The sequence below is a fragment of the Bubalus kerabau genome, chromosome 21 (genome assembly GCF_029407905.1).
Source record: "Bubalus kerabau isolate K-KA32 ecotype Philippines breed swamp buffalo chromosome 21, PCC_UOA_SB_1v2, whole genome shotgun sequence".
In the NCBI taxonomy this organism is placed as follows: domain Eukaryota; kingdom Metazoa; phylum Chordata; class Mammalia; order Artiodactyla; family Bovidae; genus Bubalus; species Bubalus kerabau.
This window is the reverse complement of record NC_073644.1, coordinates 35,975,231-35,997,784: the sequence shown is the minus strand read 5'-3', so window position 1 is coordinate 35,997,784 and position 22,554 is coordinate 35,975,231. Positions and strand designations below refer to the sequence as shown.

The 22,554-nt window shown below is 43.4% G+C and overlaps 1 protein-coding gene across 1 annotated transcript in view; it reads left to right on the top strand.

Moving 5' to 3' along the window:
• Positions 1 to 22,554, top strand: part of LAMA3 (laminin subunit alpha 3) — a 260,738-nt gene that overhangs the window by 95,812 nt on the left and 142,372 nt on the right. The window contains exons 13-21 of the mRNA XM_055558991.1: positions 5,263 to 5,400; positions 6,363 to 6,409; positions 7,351 to 7,450; positions 8,152 to 8,204; positions 8,666 to 8,771; positions 9,534 to 9,633; positions 13,197 to 13,353; positions 17,066 to 17,198; positions 19,544 to 19,686. Coding sequence (XP_055414966.1) covers positions 5,263 to 5,400; positions 6,363 to 6,409; positions 7,351 to 7,450; positions 8,152 to 8,204; positions 8,666 to 8,771; positions 9,534 to 9,633; positions 13,197 to 13,353; positions 17,066 to 17,198; positions 19,544 to 19,686 — 977 coding nt within the window. The remainder of the gene's footprint in view (positions 1 to 5,262; positions 5,401 to 6,362; positions 6,410 to 7,350; positions 7,451 to 8,151; positions 8,205 to 8,665; positions 8,772 to 9,533; positions 9,634 to 13,196; positions 13,354 to 17,065; positions 17,199 to 19,543; positions 19,687 to 22,554) is intronic.

Sequence of the window (22,554 nt, the reverse complement as noted above, 5' to 3'; positions counted from 1 at the left end):
AGGAAAGGAATGGAGTATCTTTACTTTGTGTACCTTGACTTCCGCCAGAGAAGTTCAGTACTAGGAGTTGGAACACCCAGTGTGTTTCCCGTTGAAACGTCAGTATCGCTGATGCTTATGTTGGGGTTGTACGAATCGTCCTAGAGGCAGATTCAGTACTGAGCCGACTCTGGTCTGGGGTGGTAACCTCACCCTTGCAGGTATATTTTCTCTATGGAAGGACATCCCAAATAATGAAGTTTTAGAGCATGAGGTAGGGATGCTTATATGTCTAATTTAAGCTGTAGACCCCGAATGTCTCATTGACAAAGTGAAGAACTAGCAGGTGGGAGACGAGGTGGAGACCTTCCATTTCAAGGTCCACCCGGGGCCAATCTGGGCTTCCCTGGTGGATCAGATGGTAAAGAATCTGACTGCAATGCAGGAAACCTGGGTTCAATCCCTGGGTTGGGAAGATCCCCTGGAGAAAGGGTATGACTACCCTCTCCAGTATTCTTGCCTGGAGAATCCCATGGACAGAGGATCCTGGTGAGTTACAGTCCATGGAATCACAAAGAGTCAGACTTGACTGAGCGACTACACTTTGACTTTTCAGAGACCAATCCCAGAGGAGCTTATGTTAGGAGCAGGCGAGGTTATGAGTAGTGAAGATGAAGTCTGACAAAAGACAGGACAAGAAAGATCAGGGCAGCCTCGTTCCTGGCAGCGTGGAGAGGTGTGCCGCCAAGTTTGTTCTTCCAGATTTGAGCCATTAGGCTCTGGAAGCTTTTGGGATGCTCCCACATTCTGTTGCCAATGGTCTCCCTTCTCTGGTACTCACTTTTTCTAACAGCTTTTGTGATCTTTTAATTTTTTTTTTCCTTTGGGCAGTGTTGAAGCCAGTGGCTGAAGGCCAGACATGCTGAAATCTGAACTTGGTCTAGCGTCAAGGTCTGACCCAGTATTTCAATTTGCGATCTTTCTTAGATGAAGTTGGTTGCTTGACCCATGGAATTTTAGAAGAGAACCAGTATAGCCACAAATCCTACATCGGAGGGTCCAATATAGTCTAGCCAAAGAATGCTTGTGTGGCTTTTCTCTAACATTGCTTTAAAAATTTTTAAAAATCTTCCTAAAAAGAATCCTAAAACTCTTCCTAATTGTTCTTGCCAACTGCAGTCCAGCATTTATGTTTTGTGTTAACTTAATTTGCTCCAGACTTTAAGCGCAAGGCTGTCTCCTTCTCATTTTATTTTGGATTCACTGAAGTGCTTGCAGTTTTCTTGATTGGAGCTGAAACTCAAATCATAGATGTGAGGCCATGATGAGAATCGTCTCTGTGTATTTCAGTTTTACGTTTGTGTTGATGTCTGGCTCAGCACTTGGTGAACTTGGTTCTTTGGCGGGGGAGGGCGGGAGGTGTTGTTCTCTTTTAATCCTCTCCGTCCATCCTTCCTTCCTTCTTCTTCTTGATTTTTCTTTTCCTCTTCCTTCCTTCTCCTGCTTTTTCCCTTGTGCAATTTGCTAAGTAGCCGCTACTGCTGCTGCTAAATCACTTCAATCGTGTCAGATTCTGTGCGACCCCATAGATGGCAGCCTACCAGGCTCCCCCGTCCCTGGGATTCTCCAGGCAAGAACGCTGGAGTGGGTTGCCATTTCCTTCTCCAATGCATGAAAGCGAAAAGTGAAAGTGAAGTCGCTCAGTCGTGCTGGACTCTTAGCGACCTCATGGACTGCAGCCTACCAGGCTCCCCCGCCCATGGGATTTTCCAGGCAAAAGAGTACTGGAGTGGGGTGCCATTGCCTTCTCTGAAGCAGCCGCTAGTCAGCACTTGGAGCAGAGACCAGGAGGGTGGGAGTGTAGAGAATGAGGGCCTCCCATGGCTGGCACTGAAGCCTGTCACAGTGGAGCTGCCCCCAAACCTCAGTGTCCTGGGACCTGAACTGTCCCCATTGGAGTTTGCCATAGTCTTTGGGTTACAGGTAGTTCCTTAGAAAAGTTCTATATATATGTTACCAGTGCATGTCTAACCTCTTCCTACATGTCAGCGTATTCTCACAAATCAGACAAACTGGCCCTGGAAAGAGGCCAGATGCACCAGCAGATGGCAGGTGGCAGTGCACGGGGAGGTTTCTGACCTGGGATGCCCCCGGGAGAGCCCTCTCCCGGCCTTTTCAAGGGGAAAAACCAAATCCAGAAGGATGGGCCAAGTTCTGTGCAATTTTGCTTTGAACTGGCCCTTCGCTTTGCAGTTCAGTGTTTGTCTAGAACATTGAGGCGGTTGGAAGAAGCCTTGGGATTTTCTGTAGGTCTGATCAGTTAGCCAGAGAGGTGGAGGGTGTTCACTACGATGGAACTGAAATGCTGACTTTGTGGCTCTGATGGAGAAGGAGCCAGCCTGCTCTTTCAACAGAAGGAAGAGCTCCAAAATCCTGAGCATCGAGAGCACCCCTGAAATACTAAGGAGCTCTCTTTTCCTCGCAATGTACGTGTCGTCTGGCAGTGTCGCCTCCCTCTGTGAGTTTATTCACTGACAGGGAAGAGGGTGGTGTTCCCAGAACAGTGCCTCACACAGCAGTGTTGCAAGATTCAACCAGAAAACACGTATCAGTTGAACTACAGGGGTGGATCCGGAAAAGGATTTCAATAGTTGCTTATTCCTTCATTTAATAAGTATCTATTTGGCATGTCATAGAGACCAGGACCCTGTATGCAGGTCAAGAAACAATAGTTAGAACTGGACATGTAACAGTGGACTGGTCCAAAATTGGGAAAGGAGTATGTCGAGGCTGTATATTGTCACCCTGCTTATTTAACTTATATGCAGAGTACATCAGGTGAAATGCACATCAGGCTGAGTGAATCCCAAGCTGGTATCAAGATTGTTGGGTGAAATATCAACAACCTCAGATATGCAGATGATACCAGTCTAATGGGAGAAAGCAAAGAAGAACTAAAGAGCCTCTTGATGAGGGTGAAAGAGGAGAGTGAGCAACAGAGGATGAAATGGTTGGATAGCATCATCAACTCGATGGATGTGAGTTTGAGCAAACTCCAGGAGACAGTGAGGGACAGGGAAGCCTGGCGTGCTGCAGTCCACGGGGTTGCAAAGAGTCAGACATGACTAAGCGAGTGAACAACAACCAGAAAAAAAGACCAGGACTGTGCTTGAGGCTGGAAGATTTGAAGGGAGCACAGCAGACAGGCTCCCTGATTCCTTTTATTATTTAATATCATCATTTTAAAATACTCTTTGAGAATCAAAGTATCTCAAAGCAGAAGCACAGTGAAGAGCAGATGAGAAGAAAAGATTCCAAAAACTCAGAAGGACTGGGATCAAAGCAAAGAGTAGATTTAAAATATTTGCAGAGCCTTGTGGTATTTCCAAGAGTGAGAAATAGGCTACCAGTGTTGGGTTTGAGTTTGGGATCTGGCAACTTTCATCGATAAGCTGGATAGAAACCCAAAGTGTGATGCCAGATTGAGTCATTCACGATTTAAAATAATGTACCTGTGTTTAAGGCCGTGTCTTTGTTTTCACCTCTGGAGTGTATCTGCATGTTCCGAGGCTCCCTAGACAACCCCTCTGGTCCTGGGAGGAGTCAGTGTTAATTTCACCCATGTGATGCTGGCTGGAGCTGCCTCCTCTGTTGCTCCGGGCTCCTGTTGCTGCTCCAACTGCCAGCATGAGTGTTTGCTCTCTGCATTCCCTTCCTTAAAGGAAGAAGAGCAGAGAGGACCTGTGTCAGGGATCTCCAGAGGGACGGAACCCATAGGATGTGTGTCTGTACAGTAAATCCCCCACATGTGAACGAGTTCCAGCCCCAGAGCACGTTCATTCGTCCAACAAAGTAAGCCTAGGTACCCCACTGACACAATCGGTTATACAGTACTGTACTCTGTGTGCTTAGTCGCTCAGTCGTGTCCGACTCTTTGTGCCCCCATGGACTGTACCCCGCCAGGCTCCTCTGTCCATGGGATTCTCCAGGCAGGAATACTGGAGTGGGTTGCCATGCCCTCCTCAGGGGATCTTCCCAACCCAGGATGGAACCTAGGTCTCCCACATTGCCGGTGGATTCTTAACCATCTGAGCCACCAGGGAAGCCCCTGTACAGTACTGAAATGGGTTTATAATACTTTTCACACCAAGAATACATAAAAAACAAACACGAAAAATAAAGAAAGCACTTGTAACCTTATAGTACTGTGCCTTAAAAAGTACAGTAGTATAGTACAAGGGCTGGCATACAGGGGCTGGCATCGCCTGAACAGGCAAGAAGAGTTACTGACTGGAGGAGGGAGAGGAGGTGGGAGATGGTAGAGCTGAAGGATCGTCAGCAACAAGAGACGGAGGGCAGGCTGCGGTTTCACTTGTGCTTGTTGTTGGAGGAACACACGTTTGCATCTTTGAAAGCTTGCAACTTGAGGGTTTGTATGTAAGGGGCCTACTATATCTATAGATATAGATAGATGTAGGTACAGATAGATTTAAGGAATCAGTGTATGTGTTTGTGGGGCTGGCGCATCTAAAATCTGCAGGGCAGACGAGTAGGCTGGAGACCCAGGGAAGGAGGGGGGATGATGCTGCAGCTGGCGTCCACGGGCCATCTGGAGGTGGGATTCCTTCTTCCTCCTGAACCTCATGCTTTTCTCGTATGGCCTTCAACTGATGGGATGAGGCCCACCCAGACTGTGCAGAGTAACCTGCTTTACTCAAGGTCAGCAGACTTAAATGTTCGTCACATCTAACAAAGCACCTTTTCAGCTGTACTTGGTGTTGAGCCAACATCTGAGCCCTACAGCCTAGGCAACGTGCAAGCATAAACCATCCCAGAGCCCAAGAACGTTTCCTCAGTCGTCTGCCCCTGGGCAGGGACCTGATCTCTGCAGACAGGCCTGGAGGGAGTGTGGGGCCTCAGAGGATGCTGGCCCGGATAGCCGAAGGGCTGAGTCCTTGTCCAGCTGTCTGATGTGAGCTGGCTGAGCGGCACTAGCCTGTTTCTTCTTTCTTACGTTTAGTTTCTTAGGACCATGTCACTAATTCTCTAGTCCCTCTCCTGGAGTTCTACCCCACTGGATTCTTGTCAAGTAGATGCTAATATTATTCCCATTTAAAAAAGGGGAAACTGGTTTTTAGAGCAACAGAGCAATCTGTTTCAGGTTCTAAGTCTGATTAGAGGTGAAGCTGGAACTGCCTTTGGGTCTTTGGGGCCCCACGTCTGTACTCTTATGCAGGTCCCGGGTGCCCCTGCCGTGGGTCTGACTGAGGTCTTTTCATCCAGCCTGCCAGTGTTCAGCCCTTGGGTCCTACCAGACGCCCTGCAGCTCAGTCACTGGACAGTGCGAGTGCCGGCCGGGGATCACGGGACAGCGGTGCGACAGGTGTCTCTCGGGCGCCTCTGATTTCCCCCACTGCCAAGGTAGGGAAGACCGCAGATGGCTGGAGGGTGGGCTCCTCTCCACCTTGTGTGTGTGGCCAGCCTCCCAGAGAAGCCTGCAAAGCCTGCCAGACCCACCGCTGGCCACTGCTTCACTTTTGACCCTAATCTGCCTGGTTCTTCCCTTTGTAACATGAGATTGACTAAGGCAAGAAATTAATTGTAGACATAATTTTAGTATGGGTGGAGAACAAAGGGGCTGTGATAATGAAGGAAGTAAGTCTTGGTTAACTAAAAAATGTACTTACAAATTCTATAACAGCTAATTGTTAGTGTGTTAGTCACTCAGTCGTGTCCATGACTGTAGCCCACCAGGCTCCTCTGTCCATGGAATTCTTCAGGCAAGAACACTGGAGTGGGTTGCCATGCCCTTCTTCAGGGGATCTTGCCTCATACTCCAGTCTCCTACATTACAGGCAGATTCTTTACCTTCTGAGCCACCAGGGAAGCCCAGCATCAAATTGGACAATTAAAAAAAAAAAAAAAAAAAAAACTCTTTGTATAATACTGCCCTCTTCTGGATAATTCTAAGGATGTTCAAAATTCTAGACTCATTTCCCTAGTCTCCTTTTTGTCATTTGGAAATGAACTTTTAGGAGGAGGCAGAGAAGAGAGTCGTTCAGTGACCAAAAGGGTGATTTGGAGAGTAAGGACCATGAAGGCTATTAGAGGTGTCTTTTTCTGAATTACTGAGTTGGTCCAGAACTTCTTTTGGGTTTTACCATAAGATGTTATAGAAAAACGCGAATAAACTTTTTGGTCAACTGAATACATGCAAAGACCTTGCCACCCATCTATCAAAAAATATAAATATAGATGCACTAGTTTTAAAAACAAGGCAAACTTAAAGAAAAAAAACCTTGAAACATCAAAACAAAGGGAAAAATGAACATTAAAACCCCAGACATTTCTATACCATGTAACTATTTATATATCATATCCAGGCTCCAGCAATGTCTGTGACCCAGCGGGAACTGTGGACTCCAGTTTGGTAAGTAGAAGATTGTTAAAGCGTTGCAGTTCTAACTATTATTCTGATATTTATTTGAGACTGACACATTTGTGAGCTTCCTGAAATTAAAAGTAAATTAAAATAAGACCTGAGGCTGAATTGCTTGATGAGGCTATCGCTCTTTTTCAAAGTGCATATATGATATTGTAATTTCTTTTGGTCAAAACCAAAAGAATACAGTTTATTTAAACTTTTGTAGAATTGTAGAGTCCTAGCGTTCCTCTGAAGGCATTACCTCCCTAGAGACCTGCACATAAGCCTGACATAGATAATTAAAATTAAAAAAATCAAAGGCCAGTAAACGTTTAATTAAGCTGTCTGTGTACAGAGTAATTGTAGTCTACTTGATGTTACTCCAAGAACAGTGCTGTGGCATTCTGATTCATTTTCTAAGCACTTTAGAAATTATCTTCTTAGAGTCAGAGCCTGCAAAAGCTGGAACCCCAGGTTCTGGAGGGAAAGTGGGAGAAAGTTCTCTATCCTCACTGTGGGACTTGATGATGTTTAAGCAAGGAGGTGACTCTTGCATATTATAAACATACTTGCAGATAAATCTAATTTCTACTGAATCTCAGCAAGTTAAATGTTCAGATATTTTCCGTTTAGATTTATATCCACGGTGTAACAGAATCCACAGATAATGACAATGTTGTAAATAAGAATCATTAAGATTTTTTCTTATTCTGAATTTTCCAATTTTGTTTTAAGCACATATATGGATTCTGTGTATAACAAATAAGCAAATAGTAAAACAAAAGCAATTAGCACATTGTTAAAATCAACCCAGTACTTTCACTCCCTCTGAATATACTTAAGTTACTTTTCATGACCAAAATATATTCTGTGACTAGCTTTTCTCAGAATGCTTGTTTGGGAACCTCTTCATTCTAAGATGTCAGATGATTAATTTTCTTTTAAAGGGCCATTGCCAATGCAAGCTTCATGTTGAAAGTCCTTCGTGTAGCATCTGCAAACCATTATATTGGAATCTGGCCAAAGAAAACCCTGATGGATGCTCAGGTAAGGTTTCCTGTGTTCAGTGTTTTTAATATATTGTAACTTCCTCTTAATTTTCCCCTCAGTGACTCAACTCACAAAAGAGCTATTGATTTAATCCACTCAGTTTGTTTGAAATTCCATATAAATGTTTTGATGTCTCACCCCCCGACTTTTGGCAGAACTTCTATCATTTTCGAAATCTCAGCAAGGGATTTATATCCTGTTTCCATATGTATCATGTTGTTTGTGATGGCAGCTGCTTGATAAATGGTTTTTCTGCCTTGTTTTTATAATCCACACTTTCCGGTTTCATTTTATTTTCATTTTATGTTTAGTTGGAAGCCAGGATAGAACTGAAAAACACCAAGTTAAAGATAGCTCAGTGGAGTGAATCTTTTTCAATAGGGTATATTTTCATGTAAGCATATCAGTAATAACCTTGACCTTAGAATCGAGTGAAAATCCCATGACAGTGCAGCTTTTGTCATTTATGAGTGGTCATAAATGAACCAGTACTTCTTGTAGGCAGATGGTATTGATCCAGTTGTTGGGTTCTGCTGAGCCCAGGAAGCAATCCAGTGTTAGGCCTGATGGATGCAAACTGGAGTTCTGTTGGAGCATGCTGGAAAGTCACTGCACCTCTGTTATTACTCATGTGTCCTGTAGAGGCAGAACTGGCCTTTCTGTAACCTTGGTCCAAGAATGCTCTCTTCTCTTCCCAGAATGCCGATGCCACGTGGCGGGAACCATGAGCGGAATTGGAGAGTGTGGGCAGGTAATGTGGGCCAATTTTTCCTGGGATGTTGGTAGAATATAGTAACAGTTAATTGCGGGATTTCTGCAGGAGGGGGTTAGTACCTCTGTAATAGTATAGCATGTGGCCGTCTTCATGGGAGTTTTCAGATCCCGGCTACCCTGCTTCATAGGACAAAACAAGCCAGTTTGAAATCTTGAAGATTACCAAATTCTGTGAAAAAGTAGTGAAAGTCGTTCAGTTGTGTCCAACTCTTTGCTACCCCATGGACTGTAGCCCACCAGGCTCCTTTGTCCATGGGATTTCCCAGGCAAGAATACTGGAGTGGATTGCCATTCCCTTCTTCATGGGATCTTCTCGACCCAGGAATTGAACCTGGGTCTCCTGCATTGCGGTCAGATTCTTTACCATCTGAGCCACCAGGGAAGCCCAGCAAATTCTGTAATCTCACCAAATTTTGTCATCTGCTTATTGTTCTGCAGTTAGATGGTGACTGTCATTGTAAATCCCATGTTGGTGGCGATTCCTGTGACACATGTGAAGATGGATATTTTGCTTTGGAAAAGAGCAATTACTTTGGGTGTCAAGGTACATTCTCCCAGGGGTTCCTGTGTAAGGCAAAAATGTTGATGGGCAAAGACTGTCAGAGTAACCTTGCTTCTGAGTTCACTGTCTTCTTGCTGACTTTCTGATAGAATGGGACTGAAAAGTCCTGTCCAGGGAAACTGGCCAAAAATTCCTTTAAGACAAATAGTAAATTTCTGCCAGAGCCGCTTCCCCTTGTCTTCTACCAGCACACTGTTGGGTCAATTATAAAAAATCACAATTGGGGTGTGGGGGAGCCCTGGGGGAGATGTAAATAACATCAAGACTTAGTCATTTTAGAGATAAATTTAAATGTAAATAACATCTTGAATTAGTCATTTTAAAGACAAATTTGAAATATTAAAAAAGTTCACACAAGATAATACCATGTTAAATAATACAACTGCAGGAGTGGTCACCCCACAAGGCCACTCTGCTATCTTTCAAGCAGCCTCTCCTTGGCACCTACTGTTTGCAACATACTATGTTGTGAAATCGTGTTTAGCGCCTGGGCTGCTGTCACCTACGTGGTACAGCAGAGTTGGAAGTGGCCTACCAGTGCATCTCTGCTTTTCAGGTGGACTCTTGAGGCGGGGGGCATGCCTTCTTACTCTGGGATTTTCCTACAAATTTCAAATACCTCCTGGATGCGTCTGGGGAAAGGAGGCAACCGGGCTTCCTGGTTTCCGCTCCTCATAGAGGGAGGGAAGGCCTCCAGCCTGGAGATGCTGTGATGGGTGACCCCAGCCGTTTCCTGACTCTCAGGGTGTCAGTGTGACATCGGTGCAGCCGTCACCCCTGTGTGCAGCGGGCCCTCCGGAGTCTGCCAGTGCCGAGAGCACGTCGTGGGGAAGGCCTGCCAGCGGTGAGTCCTCAGGGAGATGCCTTTGTGTTCCGATGTTGTGAAGCCTTTCTCAGAGTGCTTTCCTGTCTGTGCTGACAGTCCTGGGGAGAGAGAAGCGGTCCCACGGTGAGAGAGCAGGAAATGAACCTGTGCTGTTATTTGCAGTCTAGACACTTGTCTGTGAGTCCAGTTAAAGCAGGAGGTAAAGAGACTTCCCTGGCGGTCCAGTGGTTACAACTTCGCCTTCCAAAGCAGGGGGTATGGGCTCGATCCCTGATCAGAGAGCTAAGATCCCACATGCTTCACAGCCAAAAAAAGCAAAGCATAAAACAGAAGCGATACTGTAGCAAATTCAGTTAAGACTTTAAGAAAGGTCTACATCAAAAAATAATCTCTTTTTTTAAAAAAGCAGGAGGTATAAAGTTGCTCTAAAATGATGCCACTTTGCAGATCACAGAGTGGCCTCACTGGAAAGTTCCCAGAGGGGCAGAAAGCCAGGTGGGCGAGTCTTGGGCTGGAGGCAGGAGGTAGATTCTCATGGCTGAACATCCATGTGAACTCCCAGCCTGGAGGAGTCTGGCACTTGCGCCTTCTGCTTCTTTTTCGGGACCCATGACTGTGGGGCTTGGGTGCTGGAGGGTAAGACAGCTTTAGGAATGGGAGGAAGTGTCCCCCGTCTCATGAAGAAGCAAATTACAATGAATGGAAGGAGCAAGAGAGCCAAGTGGAAACTGAGGTCCCAGAGGGACTATAGCGGGTATGGTGCACACAGCCTCTGTCCTGATTGGTTAGCCGTTTCTATATTTATCTGAAACCATGATCCATCCATAAGTGTCCCTCTGTGGAGGGAGGAAAAATCTAGTTTTTAATATGCCAACTTTGAATCATTTGCTGAAACTCTTGTGACATGCAACTTCTTCTAAATCTCATCTTCACTGTTTCTGCCTTGTCACCAGGTTAATAAAGAGATCTTTAATGAGGTCAAGTGAACCGTCTTATTTATTGATAGAATGGAACATCTCTCCTTTTCCTTGATGTTCCCAGCATTTGAGGTCTCAGGCTCAGAGCTGCTCAGCTGTGCTTTCTCCTGCTCTTTCTGAATAAATGGTGGTCATAGGGGTTCATAATAAAATGAGTGTGAAGAAGGGCACATCTGTAGTTTTGTCTTCCTGTAGACCAGCAAGGCTCACGATGGAACAGAGGAACTTTGTGAATTGGCTCAGAAACATTTTCCACCCATGTTTTGCTTCTTTCCTCCCTCCTGTTGATAAAGCAAGCTTTCCCCCTATTTAACCAGCGTGAATGTTTTCTTCTTCCCACCATGTAGGTGATTGGCTAACTTGGAAGTTGAAGTAATGCATCAGAATAAATTACCTAAATTATCCTGAGGCCAAAATACTGACATTACAGTCCATATATATACATATACATGTGTTGTGTTGTGTTAAGTCGCTTCAGTTGTGTCCGACTCTTTCCAACCCCATGGACTCTAACCCACCAGTCTCCTCTGTCCATGGAATTCTCCAGGCAAGAATACTGGAGTGGGTTGCCATGCCCTCCTCCAGGGAATCTTCTTGATGGACAGATCGAACCCACCTCTCTTATGTCTCCTGCATTGGCAGGCGGGTCCTTTACCACTAGCGCCACCTGGGAAGCTCCACATATCTATGGGATTTAAATTGTCCTTTGATTTAGTAGTGAATAATACTGAAATAAAAGGTTAGCAAACCAGAAATGTAGATGCCACACCACCTTTCTTCCAGGTTGATAAATCTTGCATCTTTTTGCCCTCAGTTCCTCCAAATGTTTGTTTATAATCTGCGTTTTTAGTTTTCCCTACAAGTTTAGAAAACATTCACATTCACTTTGTTTTCTAAAGTTTTTGTGATAATGTCATATGTATTCATTGTAAAATTCTGAGGAGTACCTGAAAGTAAAAAGGCAAAGGGAAGACTTCATTCTACCACCCAGAGATAACACCTTTTAATATTTTTTTGGTTTATTTTCTGGGCTTTTTCTATGAATAAAAATTAGTATTGAATTTGTTTCATGTAATTTATATCAATATCTTCACATGATATCATGAACATTTTCCATTGTAATTAAGTAGTGTTAAAATATTAATGGTTACATAATATTTTAAACTTTCTTTGATTATTTCATAATTGTACATTTGTATTGTTTCCAAGTTTTTCACTATTATAGACATTCTTTTATGTTAATTTTTGACCCTATAAAATCATTCTTTAGAAAATATTCCCCAAGGTAGGATTACTAGGTCAATGAGAATGAACATTTTTAAGGCTCTTCATAAATTAGCTCCAGAGAAATTGTAAGCACTCCTAATTCTACTTGCAGTATAGAAGCAGACCTTTTATTTTCCTGGACTAATTGGTCTTTATGGTTTTAAATCCATCAACACCTATTAGCTTGGGACTGGATTGTCAAAATCCTACCATTCTGAAGGACTTAAAGGTGTTTGAATATAGAATGTCACAGAAGGTTTAGAATATTTTGGTTTTGTTTTTTAACTTTTCTCACGTGGCATGTGGAATCTTAATTCCTCAATCAGGGGTGGAACCCATACCTGCTGCACTGGACGACCAGGGAAGTCCTGAGTTAGAACAATTTTGATCCTTCTCTGTGGTTACCAATATTGGACTCCTGAGTCCATTTACAGGCATACAATAAGAGAAGACAAGGCATAGAAAAGTCATTCTAATGATCAAAACATATATGTGTATGTAGAGAAAATGTATTTAACTTCTAATCTTAGCTTAGGAAAGTATTTGTCATAATGTAATATGTATTCATGGTAAAATTTCACTGTTGTGTTCACTATTATATCTATGCTGCTTAGCAACAGTACTTGGCAAAGGCATTCAGTTCAGTTCAGTTCAGTCGCTCAGTCGTGTCCGACTCTTTTGCGACCTCATGAACCACAGCACACCAGGCCTCCCTGTCCATCACCAACTCCCGGAGTTCACTCAAACTCATGTCCATTGAGTCGGTAATGCCATCCAGCCATCTCATTCTCTGTCATCCTCTTCTCCTCCTGCCCTCAATCTTTCCCGGCATCAGGGTCTTTTCAAATGAGTCAGCTCTTCGCATCAGATGGCCAAAGTATTGGAGTTTCAGCTTCAACATCAGTCCTTCCAATGAACATCCAAGACTGATATCCTTTAGGATGGACTGGTTGGATCTCCTTGCAGAGACATTAATATTTATATAATCAGTGAATATGAGTATATAAATGGATGATTTTATGGCAAATAACCCAGTTTGACTTTGCTAAATGGTTGGTAACCATTTAGAACATTTCAGAGGATGCCGTCACTGGGTTGTTCTTAATTATTTTCTCTAACTGGAATAAGTAGGAGTTGTATGTATTTTTTGTGAATGTTTACATGAGTTAAAGCAATAATTTAGAGAAAAAGCAGGGAGCCTCTCTCCCTTGTCCATATTTAATGTGTTCTGTTAATTATGGGGAGTTCTTTTAGTGCCACCTACTGGGATTAAAGGATATTTGGGTTATCAATGAACCTCACTTCACTGTATGCTCATTTACTTTTTATTTATAAAAGGCCTGAAAACAACTACTATTTTCCGGATTTGCATCACATGCGGTATGAGATTGAAGACGGCACTACACCCAGTGGAAGAGCACTTCGGTTTGGGTTTGATCCTCTGGAGTTTCCAGGGTTCAGCTGGAGGGGGTACGCTCAGATGACTCCGGTACAGGTAAGCAGCCAAGGGGACCCGCCTCAGGGCAGAGCCGCCCAGGCGTTCGCCCACAGCTCTCTCAGCGGGTCCCCCAAAAGGTGGACTCTCCCCAAAACTGACTCCAGCATTCTGGTTCTGCGGAGTATGGATGGGGCTCGGGCTAAGGTTGGATTTTATATTAAGCGTATATATCGATTTCATAGCTTACTGTTACTTTAATTTGGTCACCAAGTCAGAAAATGAAGCCATTAAAGATGGTGTTTACCCCTGGAGACTTTTTAAAAATTGTGTAACTTTTAGACTGTTGTCTAAAAAGTTTACAGCACATACAAAGGTAAGAGAAAAGCCACAAGTGAGAAGGTTTCCTCCAACACTTAAAAAAAAATGAAATTGTGAAATAAAAATAAACAATGTACAAAATAAGCAATGTATGAGGAGATAATCCCTTAAAGAAATTTTCACAAACCTGCTCCTCTTTATTCTGACTATATGAATTTAGGTGATACTAAACATAAATTGTGTCCTATTGTGTGTCTAATATGTTGACCGTCAGCTCCATTCTTTTTATAAGAAGTTTCCCAGGGACTTCCCTGACCATCCAGCGGTTAAGACACCACACTTCCACTGCAGGGGGCTTAGCTTCCATCCTTGGTCGGGGAGCTAAGATCCTGCATGCTTTGAGGTGTGGCCAAAAAAAATTTTTTTTTAATTAAGAAGTTTCCCAAATGAGATTAGGCTCTATTTTAACATGAGAGATCTTTTTCTTTAAAGCCATTTGTGGAGAATAAAAATGAGTTGACAAATAATGCTAATAAAACCTGTATTGCTGATTTTTGACTAATACTTAAAAAAATTTTTTTTTAAACTCTGAATTACTATATGAACATAAACTAAGATAAAGGAGGAGTTGTAGTTAGTGCTATTCCGTTTTTCTTTCCATATTTCTCCTTTCCTTCAGTTCTCTCTACTGTGTCCATTTCTTTTGGCTTTGCAGTGGAATAATTAAGGAATTTACACATTGCCTGTTTGCCTTTGGAATTTATACTACATTTGTAACAACATTTCTGTGTAGTCATTGAGTAGTTTTGTTCTTGGAATTTCTCTTTGAGGTTGTTCTCTTTAAGTTGTTGATTAGTGGAGAAATTGAGAATAAAGAGGCAAGTTGATGATAATTGTAAGTCAGTATGTGTTGCAACCAGAAGTTCGCAAGCCACAGCTGAAGTTCCCGTGTGCCGCAACTAGGACCTGGCACAACTAGATAGGTAGATAGACAGATAGATAAAATAACTTAAAAAATCAGACAGCTCTTAGAGAAACAGGGATGGGCTCACAATTCCCTAGGAGCCCTCATTGATTCTAATGTTGCTACTCTCCTGGCAAAGTCCCCTATCTAAGTTGCCTTTCTTTAACAGTGCCTAGCAATCTTAGCGGAGAAGGCAATGGCACCCCACTCCAGTACTCTTGCCTGGAAAATCCCATGGACGGAGGAGCCTGGTGGGCTGCAGTCCATGGGGTCGCTAGAGTTGCATACGACTGAGCGACTTCACTTTCACTTTTCACTTTCATGCATTGGAGAAGGAAATGGCAACCCACTCCAGTGTTCTTGTCTGGAGAATCCCAGGGACGGGGAAGCCTGGTGGGCTACCGTCTATGGGGTCGCACAGAGTCAGACACAACTGAAGCGACTTAGCAGCAGCAGCAGCAGCAATCTTAGACACTTCACTGTTTACTGTTTTCCCCAAATATAGCAATTCTTTGGTTCCCTCCTGTTACTCCACTGTTCAGAAAAAGGCAGGGAATTCCACTGAGTCATAATAGGATGTGAGTGGAGTGACTAAGAGCCCAGTTAAGGTATATACCTCCTCCCAGGTATTTGCAGTTTGAAAGAATAGCTGGTTAACACAAAAGAATGAATTTCTAATGATGGATTTTTCTGTTAGTATTTTTAGTCAGAGAACTTGGGTGGTGTTGCCTGGAATCACCACTTACTTTACTCTGCCCTTAATACTTGCATTAAAATAATAATTCTTGCATTATTATTTTCCAGTGTGGAATTAACCCTTAAAGATGTGAAAATGAAAGTGTTAATCCCTCACTCCTGTCTAACTCTTTGGGACCTCACAGACTGTAGCTCACCAGGCTCCTCTGTTCATGGGATTCTCCAGGCAAGAATACTGGAGTCGGTTGCCATTTCCTTCTCCAGGGGATCTTCCTGACCCAGGGATCAAACTGGGGTCTCCTGCATTGCAGGCAGATTCTTTACCACCTTAACCACCAGGGAAGCCCTAGAATCAACCCTTAAAGATGAGTTCCATCAAATTGTGAGGGTCATGGAGATCCTCAGGGTTGGCTGCCACCCCTTCTCCCAGAGCAAGGGATTCTACTTAGCTCCAGTCTTTACTGTCATGGATGTCTCACTCAACAAAAATCCCCTTCATTTCAACCAAAGGAGCTGAAGGAAAGGCCTAAAGAACTACTGATTTAGAAATATCCATGTTTCATGAACTTTCCTTAGGATGCAGCTAGATCTGGTCATGTGGTCTGTGGTTCAGAATTGAAGTAGTCTAGACTCTCAGTTGACTCATTGGAAAAGACTCTGATGCTGGGAGGGATTAGGGGCAAGAGGAGAAGGGGACGACAGAGGATGAGATGGCTGGATGGCATCACTGACTCAATGGACGTGAGTCTGAGTGAACTCCGGGAGTTGGTGATGGACAGGGAGGCCTGGCGTGCTGTGATTCATGGGGTCGCAAAGAGTCGGACATGACCGAGCGACTGAGCTGATGTGATCTGATCTGAGACTCTCCTTCAAGGTCATGAGCACAGAAACACTTACAAGCATTGTATGAGGACAAGGGACCTGGGGACCAGCAGAACTCCCTGTCCCCAGCAGAGAGCCCATGTTTTTCTCCCATAGGGATTGAGATAAATTCCATATTATTTAGCAGGTGTATTTTAGTTACCTCCACATCTCATCCTCTCCTTGGGCTTTCTTGCTGGCTCAGATGGTACAGAACCTGTCTGCAATTCAGGGGATCTAGGCTTGATCCCTGGGTCTGGGAGATCCCCTGAAGAAGGGGGTGGCTACCCAGTTCAGTATTCATGCCTGGAACATCCCATGGACAGAGGAGCCTGGTGGACTGCAGTCCATGGGCTCACAAAGCGTCAGACATGACTGAGCAACTAACACTCACTTTTCCACAACCTCTTCTTAGCCTCCAGTGGTTTCTGTGACTGTTTCAAGTGTTATGTATGTGAAGTAGACTCCAGAGTTGTCTCTCCTGATGGGGCTGGTGGTGTTCTCTAACATACTTTCTTTTCCTTCTCTTCTGTCTTTTTATTTCTCCCAGCCAGTGGTGGTTGCCCCTGTCATTGTGGCTTTTTCTAAACTAATTCATCTAACCTTCCGCTCTGTATGCCTGATTGCTAAAAGGTCAAAAGAGGAGCTTGGTTGCTGAGGGGAGTGTGTTTTCACTGTGACTTTAATTGTAAGTGATTTTAATTGATTGGCTGACTTGCCTGTTTTCATCTTTCACAGAGTTAGTCACTTGGTGCTTGTTGAGTGGGTGTGCATGTGGTGTTATTTGAGTATGTGTGTATGTGTTTGAGTGTGTGTGGGTGTGTATAGTGAAGCCCAGTATTGAAACTTTTGAATAAAGTCACTGTTTGGCTAACATTTCTTTTAACCAGTTGTCTCTTCTATACTTTATGGGCTTTTGGTATTTTTCAGAATGAAGTAAGAATCATGTTAAATGTGGGGAAGTCAAGTCTCTCCTTGTTTCACGTTGTTCTAAGATATATGAACCCTGGAACTGAAGCAATATCTGGTCGTATAACTATTTATCCATCCTGGGCTAAGGCAGGTGAGTAAATTTTCAAGCTGCTTTTGGATGAAGTGATTTATTAGTGAAACATTTTCTCCAATTTTCGCAAAGTTGATCTTTTCAGAAAACATGAAGACTGCAATGATCGGGGCCCTTATGGTCTGTCCTTTATACCTTTTCCGTCTCTAAACGTTCTGCATGTTTAAGTTGTGCTGTTAAATTTGTTATTACCTGTCATTAAAAAAATCAGTATAACAGTCTGCGTACCCTGGTTGAACCCCATGGATTATCACATTACCACAGGGTGAAGCTGATTTATAGCTCGTTCAGGTAAATTGGGTGTCACTTTGCAGAGTTACTTGAGAGGCCTTGGCCTCCTGCCCTAAATTCTCCCATTGTTTCAGGCAAACCAAGTAATTCAAGGAGAAAGGGGTGAGGATAGGAGTTTTTAAGATGAATGTGGTAGGGACTTCCCTGGAGGTCCAGTGGTTAAAACTGCACTTCCACTGCAGGGGACAGGGGTTCAATCCCTGGTCAGGGAGCTGAGATCCACATGTGGTGTGGCATGGCCAAAATATAAATAAATAAATAAAATGCTTTAAACAAGATGAATGTGGCAAAGCATGAAGCCCAAGAGGGCTGCGGAGAAGAGCATGCCAATCTCATTTAGGGGTGAGAGATTCCTGAGGACAGAGGAGGGGCCCAGTCAGAGGGCAGGTCTCACCACAGTCAGAGATGAGGCCTGAACATCTGTTCTGCAGGGGGTGAGGGCTTCTTTTGGTCCTGGAAACAGATTCCAGGAATATACTAGTATGAATTCCACAGGGACACAAAATGGCACCAGTGGAAATCTAATTTAGGATGGAAATTTAAGCATCTTCATTGAGTATCCACAACAGATTGGGACTTGGGGTAAGAAATGATGTTCCTATGTTGTGTCATTCAAGCTTACAAGGGTGGAGGTTGATTTCTTGTTGTTTAGTTGCTAAGTCATGTCTGACTCTTTGTGACCCGCATAGACTCTAGCGCATCAGTCTCCCTGTCCGTGAAATTCTCCAGGCAAGCATACTGGAGTGGGTTGCCATTTCCTTCTCCAGGGGATCTTCTCCACCCAGGGATGGAACCCGTGTTTCCTCCATTGGCAGGCAATCATTTACCACTGAGCCACCAGGGAAGCCCAGAGGTTGATTCAGAGGAGCTAATAGGACGAATTGGCAAGCTTGCTTTATTATTTCAAGAATACTCCAGCATCCATTTCCTCACATTATGAGAATTTTGAGAACTGAAGAGGGCTGAGGAGGAAACGGCTGAGAGGTGTAGTAAATTTTCTAAGCACATAGCTAATCTCTGTGGACAAGTCCCAGTCTTTAGACCCCAAACTCTTTTTTTTTTTTTAAATAGTCACTGTCTTTATTTTTTTGGGGGGGAGGGGGGGAGATATTTTTATTTATTTATTTTATTTATTTATTTTTTAAATTTTATTTTATTTTTAAACTTTACATAATTGTATTAGTTTTGCCAAATATCAAAATGAATCCGCCACAGGTATACATGTGTTCCCCATCCTGAACCCTCCTCCCTCCTCCCTCCCCATTCCATCCCAAACTCTTATGGACCCACTCTGCCTTCCCAGTGACAGCGTCATCAGCAGTTTGTCCTCCGTTAACTCAAACAGTTAGAATCTGCTGGCTTGTTTTCTTGTGCTTTGGGACACCTTTCCTAAGCCCCCACATCTGAGTCAGGAGCCCAGTTGTATATTCCTTAGTGACCTACTTCCCAGGTGGCGCTAGTGGTAAAGAACCCACCTGCCAATGCAGGAGACTTAAGAGACACAGGTTTGATTCTTGGGTCAGGAACATCCCCTAGAGGAGGGCATGGCAACCCACTCCATTATTCTGGCCTGGAGAATCCCATGGACAGAGGGGCCTGGTGGGCTACAGTCCATTGGATCGCAGAAAGTCAGATATGACTGAGCAGTTGAGCACACATCAATAGAAATTTAAAAAATTCAATTACATATAAAGAAAAGGGAAAAATAGTTTAATATCTATGTAATACATTGAATACTTACTATGTACAACAAACTTTTCTAAGCAGTTGCTTATATGTCTTCATATATGTAATAAATTTTAAAATGACTCACAATCACAGCATAGATAGCCACTGCTAATGTCTTATCAATATGTTGCTAGTCTGTTTTATACATAGGCATATGCATTCATGCTGTTGTTGAAGATAAGATCAGTAAATCTGATCAGTTCATATGATCAGTGAAGCATCTGAAAGTTTCAAAGATGTAAACTGAATGTTTTAAGTTGAATACCTAAAATCAGAACACTGACTGCTCAAAAGATGCCCTAAGCAATTCTTTTCATTTCTGATAGGTGCTGCTCAAACCAAAGAGATCATATTCCAGCCGAGTAAGGAGCCAGCCTTTGTCACTGTACCTGGAAATGGTTTTGCAGACCCGTTTTCAATTGTACCAGGGACGTGGATTGCTTGCATTAAGGTGGAGGGAGTCCTGCTGGTAAGAGGGGGTTCTGAGTGGTGATTCTTCCCCTCTTAGAGATGGTCCATCCGTAATGACCACAGTGAGCAGAAGATAGAAGAATCATAGCTGATTCCCTTTGAGATATAGGAACCTGTGGTGACATTTGTCCTTACATGGCGTAACAACATACGTTGTTCAGTCGCTAAGTCCTGTCTGACTTTTGCAATTCCATGGACTGCAGCCCGCCAGGCTCCTCTGTCCATGGGATTTGGCAGGCAAGAATACTGGAGTGGGTTGCCAGTCCCTTCTCCAGTGGATTTTTCCAACCCAGGGATCGAGGCTGCATCTCCTGCATTGGCAGGTGGTTCTTTACCACTGAGATACCAGGGAAGCCCAGGCATAATAATATGGGAAACAAAATAGATTTTATAGTCTTCCAGCCAGTCTCTTACAGGCAAAAAAAAAAAAAAAAAAAAAAAAAAAAAAACTGAACTCATGAAATTTTAACAGTATCAAAATAAATGTAAAACCTTGATGAGCCTATGTCCCAGCCTTTCAAAAATTTCTTTGGGATTTTTCATCATGAATCAGAAGGGTGATAAAAAAGACAACCTCTCTGGGAATCGTGCAGAATGAATCAGAAGGAGCTAGAAGAAGAGAAGATGCTAACATCAGTCCAGTTCTTGGTGGTGAAAAGAGAAGGGAGAGACAAAGAGCCAGTGCCTCTCTGTGACAGGCTTCCTGTGTCCTTCTGCCTTGACTGTGGAAATAGCATCACCAGATTCCTGGACAAAAACTCTTTGCCAGGGGAAGGGCTGTATCCTTGCACTTAGATAGAATTGCCAGAGAGGCCAGGGATGACGCCTGCCTTCTCAGAGGCCAGGGATGAAGCCTGCCTTCTCAGAGGCCAGGGATGACGCCTGCCTTCTCAGAGGCCAGGGATGATGCCTGCCTTCTCAGATCTCTGCTTTGATGTCTGCTTTTGCTTATAGCAAGGTCTTTTCAAAACAGTCTTTGGTAGTTCTTGGTTTCATGTGCTCAGAGTGGAAAATGTAAAGCTTTTCCATCTGGCTCAACTCTTGACTGGCTAAATGAACAGATCTCAGGCAAGTTCTTTAACCCTACACCTGCCCCATACAGTAGGAACCATGCTTATCCATATGGTCCTTTCCAAATCTAGGATCTTATCCACAGAATGTGAAGGTTTAAGCTGTCCCTGCCTTTCTTGTGCTTCTTAGTAGAAAGCTTTGTTTTTTTACTAAAGTTTAAGGATGTTTCACAGATGTAGAAATGAGGAGGAAAATCCCACTGAGTCCAGTAATGGATACAAAGTTGGACTAATGGAAAGAAGAAGTTCATGATAAAAATTACTACATAGGCCATAGGCATGGAAAGTTCTTCATGACGTTTAGCCACTACAGTTGTGTCCTAATTCATATGTTATTGCTGTTCAGTTGCTAAGTCATGTCTGACTCAAAAGTTCATATGTATGCTTCCATATTATGATCTCATGTTCTCTAGCAATATTTTATTGAGCACGCCTTATCAAACTTCACTGTTTTAGAATCTATGGGACCATAAAGTAATGGGGAAATACAGTCCCTACCAAAGGAAAGCTTATTAACAGAGCAATAACCATTTAAAAATTAGTATTGGAGAAATGCAAATCATAGCTATAATGAGGTATTACCTCACACAGGTCAGCATGGCCATCATTAAAAATTTTACAAATAATAATTGATGGAGAGAGTGTGGGGAAAAGGGAACCCTCCTACACTGTTGGTGGGAATGTAAATTGGTGCAACCACTGTGTAAAACAGTATGGAGAGTCCTTAAAAAGCTAAAAATAGAGTTGCTGTGAAAGTGAAAATCGCTCAGTCATGTTCGACTCCTTGCAACCCCTTGGACTATACAGTCCGTGGAATTCTCCAGGCCAGAATACTGGAGTGGGTGGCTTTTCCCTTCTCCAGGGGATCGTCCCAACCCAGGGACAGAACCCAGGTCTCCTGCGTTGCAGGCGGATTCTTTACCAACTGAGCTATCAGGGAAGCCGTATGATCCAGCAGTTTCACTCCTGGGCATGTATCCAGAGAAAACTCTAATTTGAAAAGGCACATGCACCCAAATCTTTATAACAGCATTATTTACAATAGCCAGCACATGGAAGGAACCTAAGTGTCCATCAGCCGGTACATAGATAAGGAAGATGTGGTGTATATATACACAATGGGATACTGCTGCTGCTGCTGCTAAGTCGTTTCAGTCGTGTCCGACTCTGTGCGACCCCATAAAGGGCAGCCCACCAGGCTCCCCTGTCCCTGGGATTCTCCAGGCGAGAATACTGGAGTGGGTTGCCATTTCCTTCTCCAGTGCATGCATGCAGGCTCAGTCGCTTCAGTCGTGTCCAACTCTGTGTGACCCTATGGACAGCAGCCTACCAGGCTCCTCTGTCCACGGGATTCTCTAGGCAAGAATACTGGAGTGGGTTGCCATTTCCTTCTCCACAATGGGATACTACTCAGCCATGAAAAGAATGAAATAATGCCATTTGTAGCAACATGGATGGACCTAGAGATTATCATACTAAGTGAAGTAAATCAGAAAGAAAAAGACAAGTACCATATGGTATCACCTATATGTGAAATTTAAAATATGATACATATAAACGTATTTATAAAACAGAAACAGACTCACAGACATTGGAAACAAACTTATGGTCACCAAAAGAGAAAGGGAGGAGAGGGGGATAAATTAGGAGTGTAAGATTAGCAGATACAAGCTACAGTGTATAAAATAGATAATCAGGTCCTACTGTATAGCATAGGGAACTATATCCTATAATAAATCATAATAGAAAATACATGTATATAACTGAATCACTTTGCTGTACACCAGGAACTAACA